The following is a 15,547-nucleotide window of genomic DNA, read 5'->3' as shown; positions in this document are numbered from 1 at the left end:
CTCGAGCAGTTTCAGTCTCTACTGTCCCTGGGGGTTGTAGAGGAGGTCCCACTGCAGCACTGGGGACAGGGATTGTACTCCTTCTATTTCCTGGTTCCCAAGTCCAAGGGAGGGATGAGACCTACCCTTGACTTCCGTGACCTCAATAAATACCTTAGATACATGAGATTCCATATGATCACCCAGGCAACGATCCTCCACGCCTTAAATCACACTGGCTGGTTCGTTGCCCTGGACCTTCAGGATGTTTCTTTTCATGTAGCAATTCTCCTGAGACACAGAAGCTTTCTCCGGTTTGTCATGGCAGACCAGCACTACCAGTACACCGTGCTGCCCTGGAGCCTGTCTTCCACCCCAAAAGTCTTTACCAAATAAACAGTCATGACTGAAGCTTTTCACTTGAGCTGAGAATTGGCGCTGCTGTATGCCTTTCCTCCAATTCCAATCATCCCACAAGTCATTCTCAAGCTAAAATTGGAACATGCCAGGCTCATTTTGATTGTTTCTGTGTGGCTGAGACACTGTTGGTTCTCCAACCTCCTTGCGTTATCGGTCCATCCTCCCATATCCCTTCCTCTTCACCTGACCTTCTGACTCATAATCATGGCCAAGTTTTGCACCCAGCACTCAGCTTCCTGCATCTTACAACATGGATGGGGCCTGGTTAGATGAGGAGGAAGAGCGATGTTCAGAGGCTGTCCAGCAGGTCATGCTTAACAGTAGGAAGCCCTGCATCAGAGTGTCCTATTCGGACAAGTGGAAGTGGTTCTCAGTATGGTTATTAGCCTGGGGAGTTCAACCAATGTAGGCTAGTATCCAGGACGTATTGGAGTACCTGTTACACCTTCAGTCTTCTGGCCTTACGCTTAGTTCATTGAGAGTCCACCTGGCAGTGATTTCAGCATTTCATCCATCTATCCATGGGAAGTGGGGCTTTCAAACCCCATAGCAGCGAGTTTCTTGAAAGCAGTCACTCACCTCCATCCACCAGTTAAAGAGCCGGTTCCTTTGTGGGACCTTAATACTGGTTTAGCTGCTTCCGTCCAAACCATTGGCAACTTCTTCTTTCTCCCTTCCATGTCAGAAAACTGCCTTACTTGTGGCGACAACATCTGCAAAGAGAGCGTGCAAGTTTTAATGGCAGTGCCTCCTTACATGCAATCTTCCAAAGACAAAGTGACTCTGTGGCTGCACCCTACGTTTTTATCTATGGTGGTTTCCCAGTTTCATTTGAACCAAGTTATATATATACCAGTGTTCTTCCCTAGGCCACATTCAACCCTAGAGGAGAAGCGTCTCCACACTTTGGATGTCAGGTGATGTCTAGTGTTTTATCTGGACAGAACAAAACCTTTCTGTTCCTCGCCGCGTCTATTTGTTTCATGTGCAGACCGAACGAAGGGTCGAGCAGTCTCTTCAGAGACGGTCTCCAAGTGGATAACTTCCTGTATCGTGACCGCATACAAAGTAACCTAGGGTATGCCTTATCAAGGGGTACAACCTCGTTCCCTGAGAGCTCAGGCAACATCAGTGGCATTTCTAAATGACATTCCTATCCTGGACATTTGCAGGGCAGCCACTTGGTCCTCTGCACATACTTTTCCAAATCACTATGCCATTCCGGCTGCATCCAGATCAGCTGCAAACGTCACGAAGGCAGTCCTGCAGTCCTTCTTTAAACAGGATCCGAGCCCCACCTCCTGCGAGTACTGTGTGTGAGTCACTCACACAGAATATACGGCTGCATCTACTCAAAGAAGAAAAAACAATTGCCTACTGTCGTGCTTGTTCTTCGAGATGTGATGCAGACCCGCCCTCCATCCCCTCTGCGTCGGAGTCTGCACTTCCAATGTTCAGGGGGGTCAGGGCGGTGTTGCCTTCATTTGGCCAGGGGCAGAGCTATGGCCACAAGACGCAAGCGCCTGCCCTCTAGGTGCTGCTAGGCAAAGTTGTCTGGCTTCAGTGTGCGGGGTGCGCACACCCACGTAGGATGAACTTCTGCATCATAGCTCAGTTACAGGTAGGTAACCATTTGTTTTCTTTTGCAGATAGATGCCAGACCCCGGAGGGCAACAGCTCCCTGAGAATGTAATTGCTTTCTGGCTAAATGTTCCCTAATGAAAAGCATCCCACTGTCAGTGCTTTGGTTGTCATAAGCAATCTTGCGCATTACTTTCATCGAAGCTGGCTAGGCACTTCTGCTCTCGAGAGAGAGCTAAACAACATCCAGGCACCATTAAAAAATGCCAGTCATGTGCTGATGATCCATTGGGTACCAACTCCTCTGCTATTTAAGAAGCATTCTTACTCAGGCAGACTTTGAAATGATGTAATGATTTACTAGAAGCCATTATTACTGACGTGCCTTTTTTCTGCCTTTTCTTTCCCATCATTGCTAATTGCCAGGACCCCTGTGTGTCAATAGAAACCTTCTTCATCATCGTTCATTCATAGTGTCACAGCATCCCCATCGAAATCTTTACCATGCTATTGGTTGTGGGCTACTGCATAAAACATGTCATCTGCACAGAGAATGAGCCTTCCAATATGTAGGGCTTTATCCAAGAATGGGCCAGGCCGTGGTTCTCCAGCATTAGGGATATGGAGGAAACATGCTGTATGGAGTCCCCTATACTATATATGGGATTGAGCAGCCTTTCCCATTATCCCAGGCCATGGGGAGGCAGTGTACTAAGCCAGTGATAATATGATCCTGCATTGATCGCAATGGAAGCTTTACCTGAGTAAAGGCTACAAGAAGAGGATTTCCTTGACTTTTCTTTTTAGCTTTTTAAAGTGTAACCCAGGCTAATGCAGTGTGACTCTTTGTCGCCTTCTAGTGGCATGTATGACAGTTTTATGAGTCTACTACTGCAGCTGAACTGGTAGACCTGGTCTTTTAGCTCAAGCAGTAGAGGCACATGCTTTTAAATACAGATGTCTAGGTTTGAGCCCCCCCCCAGATGATTCAACCGAGAATGTTCTTACCAAAGCAAAATATGTATTATCTTTCCCATTCTGTCCCTCCAAACAGCCCCCCCATTCTTGTGTATTCCAATGGAGGTAAAAGGCATTCTCCTCCAAAAGTCCTTATTGATAGCTTTCTAGTGTTGAAAGGTGTGTAGCGTAAGTAAATGAATTGGCAGGTTTATTGGGCGATTAGCCAAATATTACATATTTTTAAAGTGACCTTGTTAAAATAAAATCATATCTTTTTTAAAAAAAAAATCCCTTGCCTGTATAACTGTTAGCATATTAAATAATTAAAACAAAAAAAGCTTTTATGGCCCAAAGCCAGTGCTAGTGTAAATCACAATAGCTCAACAAGAGTCAATGGTGTTAGGCCAATTTACATCAAGTAGACATCTTGCCCAACAATTCTAATTTTCTTCCCACCAGTTATGCTTTTTGTTTGCTCTTTGCACTTAGCTCATTTGGAAGGTAAAACTAGACCAGTCAATTTTACTTCCAGATTTTCCTGCACAAGTACAGTGTTGTTGTGTTTGGGTGTCCAACATTGCAAAGGAATATTTAAATTTGCAACAGTAATAAAAGTCTGGGTCTAAGCTGCTGCGTGGTGTCTTTTTAGAATACTTATGAACATGGCCATGACTTTTACAGAGGAAGTGTCTGGCACTACCAACAGTAATGCCAGATCCCTCACTGAGGACTGTATCCATATTCTCAGCCTCTTCATGCTGTTTATTTTTCAGCCTTTCATGGGGGACAACTACTGTGATGCCATCAATAACCGAGCCTTCTGCAACTATGATGGTGGGGACTGCTGCACCTCAACGGTCAAGACCAAAAAGGTAGGTCTGCCTGCCCCCTCTCTCACCCAGAGCTCCCCAACAATGCAGGCTCAGGTTTGGACAGTAATTGGTGTCCAGCTGGAGATCCAGGATGTGGAGAGATCTTCAGCTGCACAAACATTTCAAGGGGCAATGAACATTGTCCCACCAAAGGCACTGAATTTCTGCTGGTTCATTTGAAGGTGCTCTCATTCTCCTTTGATGTGCCTATGTGTTTCCCATCATAGCCTGCCTTAGGCCCATACAGCACATGTTGTTACATAGGGATACTGCTTTACCTCCTTCTTTCTTGTTCTAAACCAGTGGTTCCCTGGCTTCTTTGCAGACAACTGCTGGCTCCCCCTCGAGACTGGTTTGGCATGTCATCAGTAAAGCAGTCCGACGTCAGTTCTGACCCTGACTCTTGTGGGAATTACAGATAGGCACACTGAAAGGAGGATCTGCTACATACAGTGTCGATTCCAAGGTTGCTCACTAAGGGACTGACAGAGAATTTAGCCACACGTGTTCACGCTTACATACTGAATTTTGCACAGCTCTTTACCTCTTCTTTGGGATTTGTGGTTGAGACAGAAAGGCAAAAATCTTGATACTAACAAGGGAGGTAACTTAGGATACGTCTACAGTACCTGCCTGAATCGGCGGGTAGAAATCGATCTCTCAGGGATCGAATTATCGCGTCTCGTCAGGATGCGACAATCGATCCCCGAATCGACGCTTGTACTCCACCAGCGGAGGTAGGAGTAAGCGCCGTCGATGGGGGAGCCGCAGAGGTCGATTTGCCGCCATCCTCACAGAGGGGTAAGTCGGCTCCGATAGGTCGAATTCAGCTACGCTATTCGCGTAGCTGAATTTGCATATCTTAAATCAACCCCCCCCCCCCCCCCCGTAGTGAGGATGTAGCCTTAGATGGAAGTATGCTAGGCTTAGTGTGTTTCAAGGCCAGTCATACCTTTTTCTCTTACTTAATTGGCCTCTCAGAGTTGGTAAGACAACTCCCACCTGTTTATGCTCTCTGTATGTGTGTATATATATCTCCTCAATATTTATTCCACTCTATATGCATCCGAAGAAGTGGGCTGTAGTCCACGAAAGCTTATGCTCTAATAAATTTGTTAGTCTCTAAGGTGCCACAAGTACTCCTGTTCTTTTAGTCATACCTGTCTAAGGAAAGGCAGTCTGTATACTACACCTGGAGGACAAAGAGGATGTCTCTGCAGGGAGCACAATCTTATCTAAGTTGCCCCTCAGTACCAGGGTCTTTTTTCATCTTTCGTTTGGTTCATTCAGACATGTCTACCAAATCTGTGCTGTGACCTGTCTCTGGTACGTCGGGGACCATTGGAAAGGGGCAGTGAGCAATGACTGGCGAGAGGTTAATGTCATCTCTTGGTAGCAGCAGAGAAGGGGCGGGGGTAGTGCTTTAATTTTCCTAATTGTGCCTCTTTTCAGATATTTGATATAGTTTTGATTTTAAAATGATTTGTGTGAACTGTGCAGTCAAAGGTTTCAGAGTGTTCTTTGTGCAGTCAAAGGGGCAGCCCTGGCAAGGGAAGTTCTCTCTTTAGTCACAAATCACGTATTGCCTGGGCAGCGGCATGGGTATGAGCAAGGATATCCTGGGCAATTGCTTCCCGATTAATATCCCTCAACCCTTAACTGAACGGGCCACCTCTTGGGATGTAAGAGGGTGGTCAGTTTCCAGGGCCTAGTCAGTCATTGGCCTCTCTGCTGGTATAGCCAAACAAATGTGGCTGTAGGTTTAAGAGGGGGTACCTCTCCACAAGGAACTGGACTAAGACCTCCAGACTCATTCCACATAGGATACTAAGGTGGGAGGGAAGAGAGGTTGCAAATTGCTACGCATTGGCCTGGCTGTGTTCCCACTGGCTTCTGTGGGAGTTTTACCATTATCTTCAATGGAAAGAGAGTTGGCCAACACGGAGAGCTTTTGAAAATCCCATCCTCAATATTTCCTAATCATTCACAAAGGCCAACCCCTCAAATGAAGTGTTTTCTCCAGATACATGCACTCAGCTTTCAAAGACTTTTAAAACACAACAACAAGAACCCAGAAACCAAACAAAACACATAAAAGAAATGAGAAAACAAACCAAGTCCTAGGATCTTCAACTCAAAAGTGAGATGGCCAGTGCCTAGTTTATTAAATTTATGGCATAATAATCTAGCAGCCAGGAACATAGCATGATGTAAAAGTTTCAGAGGAAAAGGGTCATTTGAGGCCAGCAGTGTGTCTCATGCAGTTCAAAGGAATGGCCACCAGCTCACAGACACCTGTTTGAATTCCCATGCAGACACTCAGCCATATGGGGATGTTAGTTGTTTTCCGGTCTAAGGGCCCTTGGCTGGAGAACAGATTTTAGGCATAGTTATTCAAATACAGCCTCCTCCTTTGAAGAGTATTATGAGTGGAATGTTAAAGGAGATATTCCTAAGGGAAAAACAATGAAAGGTGAGAGAAAAGAGAGATGCATAAAAATATTCCACATACCAAATCCTTCCAGCGCGATTTGCCACCTACTTAAAAGCCACAGCCTTAAAACACATTTTGGGTGTAAAGGCCAAAAACTGAAGGAGACATAGGGAGGGGCAAACCCAGCTCTTTTAATTCCAGTACCAGATGAGGGTGTATTTCTACGCAGTTGTTCGAAAGTGTTCAAGCATTTGAGGGAGACACCTACCGCTGCTGTCTGGTGTGTCAGGCTCACTCACTGCGGTCTCACAACGCTCTTAAAAGAGGACTAATAAAATATTGTGTATTTGCACAGCACCTTTCATCCCTGAAGATCCCAAGACATTTTACAGTTTCCACTGCAATACAGTCACCTCTGAGTGTTTAACGGTGCACACCACCACCACATTTTGTTTTAAAAAAGGAAGCAAAGAATCATAGCATATCCAGTTGAAGCTGCAGGTGTTAACAGTCATGCCGAGGTCTTTATTGACCACAAATGGTCAAAACTTTGGTTTTATGTCTCTTCCCAAAAAAGTGGTATTTCCAGCTGCAAAGCAACCACATAGAAATGGGCCATACAGAAATAAAAGGTTCCACCAAAAAGTCCCTGGAACATTGACCCCTTTTCTGTTCGCTTTCCACAAATGTCCACGCAATCATGTTACACTAGCATGAAAGCTCACAGAAAGGTAATTTCAAATTTGCATGCACAAGGATTCACGGAAACCAAGTTTTAAATTGGCGCACACGTATATTAGCACAAGGTGGCCTTGTGCACTCCTCCAGTCAAGGAATGGAAACAATGCCACATGACTTACCAGACCAATCACAACTCAGCTGAAATAATCAATATCGAATACTTGCCAAGAACTGCTCACCATCGGTCCACAGAGTTTAAAATAAATCACAAAAAAGCTGCATGGAACACTTTGATATTCAGTAATATTGAGGTGATTATTTTTTGAGGCAATTACGATCTGTCATGGGTATTTAGTAAGCAGGAAAAGGATACATTCGTCAGACAAATGTTGTGCATTCCTGGATCAGCTGCAGTGTCCCACAACACCATGCCCAGGCAAAGAGTCTGAGAGAAGAGCACCACCTAATGAATCACCAACACCACTTCCTGCAACATCCTTTATGGAACCAGCTGGCAGGCCTGGCAATTAACAATCAAAGGCTGTGCACCTAAAACTCAGGTTCCGTTTCTAGTCTAGTAGGGACTGGTACACGTACAGACAGCATGGTCAGCCCCTGCGGGAAAGAGTATGTTGCACTGCTATGGATGACCTCGGAATGGCTTTGAAGGACTCCATAGGGAATGCCACGCAGCTCTCCTTGGCCAAAGGAAGGTCACCACAATGCATGTCATTGAGGGAGAAAGGGCTTCTGTTGTGGATTCAGAGGGAACAAGGTCCTCTATTAAGGACAAAATAAAATCCCATTTCTTTTTAATGTCTGCAACCTCCTGACCTGGCACAGATTGCCAGATTGCCCTTTGCCCGGCTGTGCTATAAAACTGCTTCTTGTTTGCATCCCACAACACACAGAAATAAGGTATTTATAAAACATGTTTCAGAAAAATACAGCACATTGTTAAAGTAAGCAAGCAATTACCCAGGACATCTCTAGACTGGCTGTTGTCTGGAAGGACTGCCTGGTCGGTGTAACATTCCAAGCCGATAGCATTCTGGGATCCCAGACAGCAAAAGTTAGGGCCAAATTCTGCCCCTAATTCCATGTGTGCAACTTCTTTGGAGTCAGTAGAAAGGGCTCGGTAGAGATGAGGGAGAAATTAGCCCCCAGAGGCCAACAAAGGAGCAACACAAGTAATTGATCGAAATTTCCCATACGCCCATCTTGCTGGGGTTATTTGCATCTTTCCGTACAGAACATTAAAGCTGTTGGCGTCCTTTCAAACGTAAGGCCAAATGCACACAACAGCCCCACCTTCGATAATGCATGATTTAGCCCCAAGAGCAGATTGCCTCAAATCCCACTATTAGGGTTCCTTTGATTTAGTGTCTGTTCCTTTCCTATTCCCTCATTTTACAGAATCGTATAGAATCATAGGACTGGAAGGGACCTCAAGAGGTCATCTTGTCCAGGCCCCTGCATTCAAGACAGGACTAGGTATTATCTAGACCATCCCTGACAGGTGTTTGTCTAACCTGCTCTTAAAAAATCTCCAATGGTGGAGATTCGAAAACCTCCCTAGACAATTTATTCCAGAGTTTAACCACCATGACAGGAAGTTTTTCCTAATGTCCAACCGAAACCTTCCTTGGTGCAATTTAAGCCCATTGCTGCTTGTCCTATCCTCACAGGTTAAAGAGAACAATTTTTCTCCCTCCTCCTTGTAACAACCTTTTATGTACTTGAAAACTGTTATCATGTCCCCTCTCCATCTTCTCTTCTCCAGACTTAACAAATCCAATATTTTCAATCTTCCCTCACAGGTCATGTTTTCTAAACCTTTCATCATTTTTGTTGCTCTTCTCTAGAGCCTCTCCAGTTTGCCCACATCTTTCCTGAAATGTGGCGCCCAGAACCGGACGCAATACTCCAGTTGAGGTTTAATCAGTGCGGAGTAGAGTGAAAGAATTACTTCTCATGTCTTGCTTACAACACTCCTGTTAATGTAGCCCAGAATTATGTTTGCTTTTTTTGCAACAGTATTACACTCTTGACTCATATTTAGCTTGTGATTCCCAGATCCCTTTCTGCAGTACTCCTTCCTCGGAGTCATTTCCCATTTTATATGTGTGCAACTGATTGTTCTTTCCTAAGTGGAGTCCTTTGTTTTTGTCCTTATTGAATTTCATCCTATTTACTTCAGCCCATTTCTCCAGTTTGTCCAGATCATTTTGATTTTTAATCCTGTCCTCCAAAACACTTGCAACCTCTCCCAGCTTGGTATCATCCACAGACTTTATGAGTATACTCTATATGCCATTATCTAAATCATTGATGAAGATATTGAACAGAACCAGACCCAGAACTGATCCCTGTGGGGCCCCACTTGATATGTCCTTCCAGTTTGACTGTGAACCACTGATAACTACTCTCTGGGAATGGTTTTCCCATTGTTATGCACCTACCTGACAGTAGCTCCATCTAGGTTGTATTTCCCTAGTTTGTTTATGAGAATGCCATGCAATACAATATCAAAAGCCTTACTAAAGCCAAGATATACCACTTCTATAGCTTCCCACCTATCCACAAGGCTTGTTACCCTGTCAAAGAAAGCTATTACATTGATTTGACTTGATTTGTTCTTGACAAATCCATGCTGACTGTTACTTGTCACCTTATTATCTTCTAGGTGTCTGCAAATTGATTGCTTAATTATTTGCTCCATTATCTTTCCGGGTACTGAAGTTAAGGAGAGACTGCTCTGTAAATTCCTGGGTTGTCCTTATTCCCCTTTTTATAGACTGGCACTATATCTGCCCTTTTTGAGTCCTTTGGGGACTTATTTCAGAGATCCTCCAGAAATTCCCTGGGGAATGTTAACAACCCCTTATGGTGTAACTACTCCCCTGTTGTTGGTGGGTTTTTTTCCTTCCCCCAAGATTTCTCCTCTCCAGTTGTCTTTCTCCTCCACTACTTTCCTCATTTCTTCCCATTTTATGAGTTTTCGCTTGACAAGCATGGCGAGAAAGAACTTGTGCAGATCGAAACCATTTCTCAATGGGCCCTGCTCACATACTTTATTCTAAACTATAATTACGGACACTCTGTGTTAAAGATTCTGCATCCCAGTCCCTGCAACTTGTTCAAGCAAATCTAACCCTGAAGAACAAGCTCTTTAAATTCCGCAAAACTGGACTGTATTTACAATGCCACATTCTCCTCTGACTTAAATCCCTGCCACTCCACTTCATTGCAAGGGGGTAGCCCCAGTGCAGTTGAAAGGAGAATCTGTCTCATACAGTTTCAGAGCTCAGGTTAGACATCAACTACTTTGCCTAATGCCAAGTATACATCATCCTGGCACAAATGTCCATTTAAAATGCCAAATCTTCAGCCGATTGATGTTCCATTGAAACAGGTGCACACCGTGGAGAGAAAAACACAAAGTGGCTCAGTGAAAAACAAATGAGGCCTAGTGCTGGATGGAGAACCTGGCATGGTTCATCCAACGTTTTGTTTATCCAAAACACATGGAAACTTATCTGACCCTCTTCACTCAAGAAACCGGGACATAAAGCAAAGGGCCTTGAGCAGACATATTGCCTTAATGTGCAGTAGCATCGGCAATGATTTCCATGAGTGTGTCCACCCCCCCCCCCCCAAAAAGTGGGATGCAGTGGATCCCTATCCATCTTCTGTGGCCAAAAGTAAAAGTGACAATCTATGAGTACTCTGGAGATGTAAATACCCAAATCTGATCATCTCTGAATCATGGCACTTTCTTGTTCCTATTCCTGCTCTTCTGCCTGAAGCCAACAGTCCTAACTGGCAGTGTTTAGAACGTGGGTATGAGAAAGCTGACATAACCAGTGGTCTAGCTGCAACTGAGAAAACTATGCTTATCCAGAAGAGTGGATCTCCCTGACATGCCACCTCCAGTGCTCTTGGCAAGCTGTTCCTGTGCACTGTAATTAGCTAGAGGTTCAATAAAGGGTGGGCATGAAGGAACAAAGGATGCAATGAATAGCATTGCTTCCTTAGTTTGGAAATGGTTCAGTGTTTAGTACACGCACCAAGTGCACTGTGTCCCCCAGGCGTTTGGGTGAACTTGCTTACTTGTTATGTTTGGTCCTGGTTAGCAAGTGGTTGTGTGACGTGTGAGGGCATTGTTGGTCATGGCTGGTTGAGTGGCCGTTTCAGGGCTCAGAGTTGGTTTGCATAACAGCAAAGGGATTCTTTTCCAGACAGCAATAAATTAAAAGGAGGGATGGTTGCAGCCCACATTGTCTATCCTAAGAGCAAATTCTTGGCTGGTATGAGAAATGCTGTAACCCCACGACATACAGCATTCCCTGGAGAGGAAGGTGTTTGCTCAGCCACCCAACCTTGCTTCATTAGCAAGTGTAACAGAAACCAAGGACCAGGGCTTTCCTTACTACACGCCAGCTATTTGCCTCCGGGTGGTCAGGCTGCTCTGAAATCTTTGGTGCTTATTTAGACTAATTACATTCATGTTTTCACAAGCAGTAGCACAGGGATTGGAAGCACAACTGATTGCGGAGCGGCAGAGCTGCTTACTTTCACGCTCCGTGTGGTTTGCCAAACTGGCTCCCTTGCTCCTTTCAGCCCCTCGATTGTCAGCATTACGAACGCAGATGAAGAGCAGGGAATCAAAATAAGTTACTGACCTCCTTGTTACATCCTCCCCTCCTCTAGGGGGATGTCTACACAGCAACTAGACACCGGCGGCTTTGGGTTCAGCGGATTTGGGTTCGCGGGGATCGGGCTGCGGGGCTGTTTCATTGCTGTTAGACTTCTGGATTCATTTCAGTGGAGTTATTCCTGATTGACACCCCAGGGTGAATGAGAGGCGAATCGGGCCTGTTGACCGCAGTTGGGTAACTCCGGATTTACATCAGGATAAGTGAGAAGAGAGTCAGGCCCATGAACATCAAGGAGATAGTTCTGGATGTACACCCATGGGAGAGGCAAGTCAGACCTTCTAAACCTTATATACCGTACTGTATTGGGCCTCTGAGGAGCTTGAATCTCTCCTTTCCCAGGCCCTGAGGGGGCATTGACCTGGTTTGGGAGTGAACCCTGCATACCAGCCCAAAGAGTTAAAAGTGAATTTTTGCATCATCTCAGAAAAGCCCTGGTGACCTAAATGCCAAAAACCAGGGAGAAGAACCGTACAAGACGTGTTTGTGCTTAAGAGGCCTGTTAAGGAACAAAGCACCCACTTGGTGTGTGAACTCTGAGGGTACGGGGGGAGGTGAGGGGCCACCGAGAATGGCTCGCTGCAGCCTGCCATGCTTATCTTGACCCAGCACTTTTATCCATGGGAGGGGGGATGTACGTGGGGGTTCTTCATACTTCCAGAGTTAGTCACATCAGGGAGATTTTGCAAACATTTCAACTCCTATCTAACAACACGCTGTTTCCCGACATGCGACGCTCCTCCCCACCCTCCCCCCAGCAGCGTTGGGGCCGATTCCACTCTCACTTATGTCAGTGTGAATCAGCCGCAAGTGCATTGAAGCTACAGTATGAAGCGGGGGTGGGGGAGAGGGTGCGGAGGACTGAGAATCAGGCTATTTGTGTTTCTGTTCTCCCGTCCCTCCCGGTACCTGCCTGGGATTTCACCCTGGGAAGGAGGCGAGTAATACCCTCAAACGCATTCCCATCTGTTTCCTCCAGATTGTCCTTTCTCAGCGATTCTCAGTGGGTTATCTGAGTCTGGATAGCATTAGCTGTGTGTCAATCCATAGCGGCCCCGTGAGGAGGACTAGCTGCCTCTGGTCCATTTCGTTGACTGGATCCCAGCCATGTATCTGTTTCTCCTGTCTTTGTGCTACCTCCTCTAGGTAGTGCTTCTTCACAATCAGAACCGGGCCTGTCATGTAGCGTATGAGCGCAGAAATTAAGGGCCCACTAAAGTCAACAGAAAGATTCCCATGAACTTCAGCAGGCTCTGGATAAGCAGAGATTGCAGAGAAGAGGGTTATGTCCCTTCTATAGTCTGTGATGGATGTAAAGTTGGCTACACATTATATGGAGTTTTTAGCTCAAAGAAAGGGGGGAAAACAAAAAACAACTTATAGTTGTGAACCACAAATAGATCCTCTCAGCTTTGGTGTCACAGAGCTAACAGAGAAATTAGAGGTTTGAAAGGCTGAAATGTCCTCATACAGGTGGTCTCTCTCTCTCTTTTTGTATGTCTGTCTGTCCTCTCCCCCTCCAGTGAAGCTGGAAGGCAAGAAATTTAAAACTGATGAAAGGAAGCAGTTTTTTACACATCATATCATTTAACATGTGGAACTCACTGCCACATGAATTTATCGAGACCGAATTCTTGTTAAAATTCAGAAAGGGATTAGAAACATAAGGACTTGGCTACATTTGAAACATAATTCAGATTAAGGTGGGATGTGAATTTAAAATGCAATAATGATTCTTGAATAGCTGTGTGTGTGGATGCTTTAATTCCGGAATAATGTTTGCTCTGCTTTCCTGTTTTCTCCATGTCTCTTTGTCTGGCTTTGCCTTTGATTCCTTTTGTTAACTGTGCGTGCGTGTGTGTGGGCGCGTGGGCGTGTGCGTGTATATTAAAGATAGACCCAAGGACCAAAATACAGATTTTTGACCCAAAGTTCCCCAGAGTTCCGTGCTAAGCCATCCTGTGGTTTTTGGTTCAGGCCCATCTCTCAGATGTTTGTGCATGTGTGTGTGCATTCAAGATAGGCCCAAAGACCAGCATTCCGGTTTTGATCCATATGTCCCTGGAATTCTCTGTGGTTTTGGTTCTGGCCTATCTCTCATATGCCAGTGTGTGTGTATGTGGCTATGCGCTCTCATTTCTCTCCCCTAACCCCCTTTCCAAGTCCCCTCTTGGGCTGTGGTGTTCTCTGCCTACATCAGTTTGTTTGTGGATACAGTATCTTTGTCTGTTTCACAACAATCACTGAGCCAAGACCTGAGTTTTTAACATTCTGTCTTTCTCCTGCTACAGCAGCATTCCTGGGTGTTAGGCATCAACTGTTGCAAGGGGAGACACAAGGGAACACAGGTCTTGGTAGCTAAATGAAGGAAAACAGATTTGTTTTTAAATGTATATAATATCTAGAGTCAATGCATATATTTGGACATGTCAGTGCTAGTCATATATGCTGTTAATGACTTGGGATCTTAAAGAGCTGTCTGAAAAACAAAGCCCGTTCATTTTGGAGTGTGTTTTTCTAGGCTCAAGCACCTAACCAGACCATGGCCCAGTGAAAAGGAATGGAAGACAGCTTCTTAGTACTGGTGTTTGTTTATATTGCTGTGACACCTAGGAGCATGAGTCATGGACCAGGCCCCTGTTGTGTCAGGAAATGTACAAACACAGAAGGAAAAGATAGTCTCTGCCCCCAAAGAGCTTAGGGCTGGATTTTTAAATGTCTATGGGAATTAGGCAGCTAGTCACTACTTAGTGCCTTTCTGCAGCTTTAGGTGCCCAAATACTTGTGAAAATCTGGCCCTGGGGGGGCTTGGAACAAACATATGTTATAATTGTTATTTCTCTGGGAGAACGCAAGCCTTTCTCCTCTGCTCTTTTGTTGCTGAAGTCATGAGATTAGCCCTGTGTGTTTGAGTTTACCTGTCCTCATTCCATCCTACCATTTTCTTCCCTGTCAATGAGTGATTGGCTTATGCCCTGGAGCACAAGCATTTATAGATTTGTATCCTGTCGGATGGGACTGTGGGTGTTCTCTTTATCCATATCAATGCCCAGTACATCGTTATACAACGCATAATTGCCCCGGGAGTCTCGCTGCTGTTAAAGATATAATTGAATTGAAGATTAGAACATTATATTAGATAGGATAAAAATATCTAAGCGGTATAAAGTGACTAACACTACCGCTCACTGGATTAGGAGGAGAATCCCCTTATCGCCATGTTGTTCCACTGCAGAGAACGTGTACTTTCCTCTGAAGCATCTTTTGGGGGCAGACTAGTGGACTAGTTGGATTATTTCAGTATAGAATCCTATAGGGCAGACTGTAGGGTTCTTTTAGGACAACACAGAGGAAGACATTCCCTCTCCAGAGGCTCTCATGGTGCAGAGGGATTATTCTCTTTCCGCAGATTGATAGAGTTTAAGGCCAGAAGGGACCATTAGGTCATGTCATCTGACCTCCTGTTTATCACTGGCCGTTGCATTTCACTCTATATTGAGACCTGAGATTGTCCAGTTCTGATTTCACACGTCTTTGTAATGGTTTGTTAGAAAGCAAAGAAGGAGGGGCCGACGGAGGGGGGAAGGCTATAAGGAGAGGCCCACTGACTTCATTTCGAAAGAACACCAGACTGACGTCAAACTGTAACAAACTCCAGAGAGCCAGGAAGTTCAAAAGTCAATATTTTCTCACAGCCCTGTGAGTTGCGCACAGGGAAATTACATACCTGTAACATGCTTCTTTGAAGACTTCCTCTGAGAGGGTTCCCATTCTTGATTCTGGAGTTCCAAAGAATGACAATCTTGCACTGATGGCATCTTTAAAGAAGGCGCATTATCCCCAGTTTACAGGGAGAATAACTGAAACCCAGAGACAGAAGAGCTTGGCCAAGGCAAAACAGT

The 15,547-nt window shown here is 45.0% G+C and overlaps 1 protein-coding gene across 2 annotated transcripts in view; it reads left to right on the top strand.

Moving 5' to 3' along the window:
- PAPPA (pappalysin 1) overlaps positions 1–15,547 on the top strand; it is a 229,059-nt gene that overhangs the window by 210,882 nt on the left and 2,630 nt on the right. Inside the window, exons 21-22 of one of the 2 annotated variants that reach the window (XM_054007152.1) lie at positions 3,714–3,812; positions 11,783–11,843. In XM_054007152.1, coding sequence (XP_053863127.1) covers positions 3,714–3,812; positions 11,783–11,791 — 108 coding nt within the window. In that variant the 3' untranslated portion in view covers positions 11,792–11,843. Of the gene's footprint in view, positions 1–3,713; positions 3,813–11,782; positions 11,844–15,547 lie in introns of those variants that run through there. The other variant, XM_054007151.1, reaches the window with a different exon arrangement.

Source organism: Malaclemys terrapin, chromosome 17, assembly GCF_027887155.1.
Source record: "Malaclemys terrapin pileata isolate rMalTer1 chromosome 17, rMalTer1.hap1, whole genome shotgun sequence".
Lineage (NCBI taxonomy): Eukaryota > Metazoa > Chordata > Testudines > Emydidae > Malaclemys > Malaclemys terrapin.
This window is presented reverse-complemented; position numbering and strand designations above follow the sequence as displayed.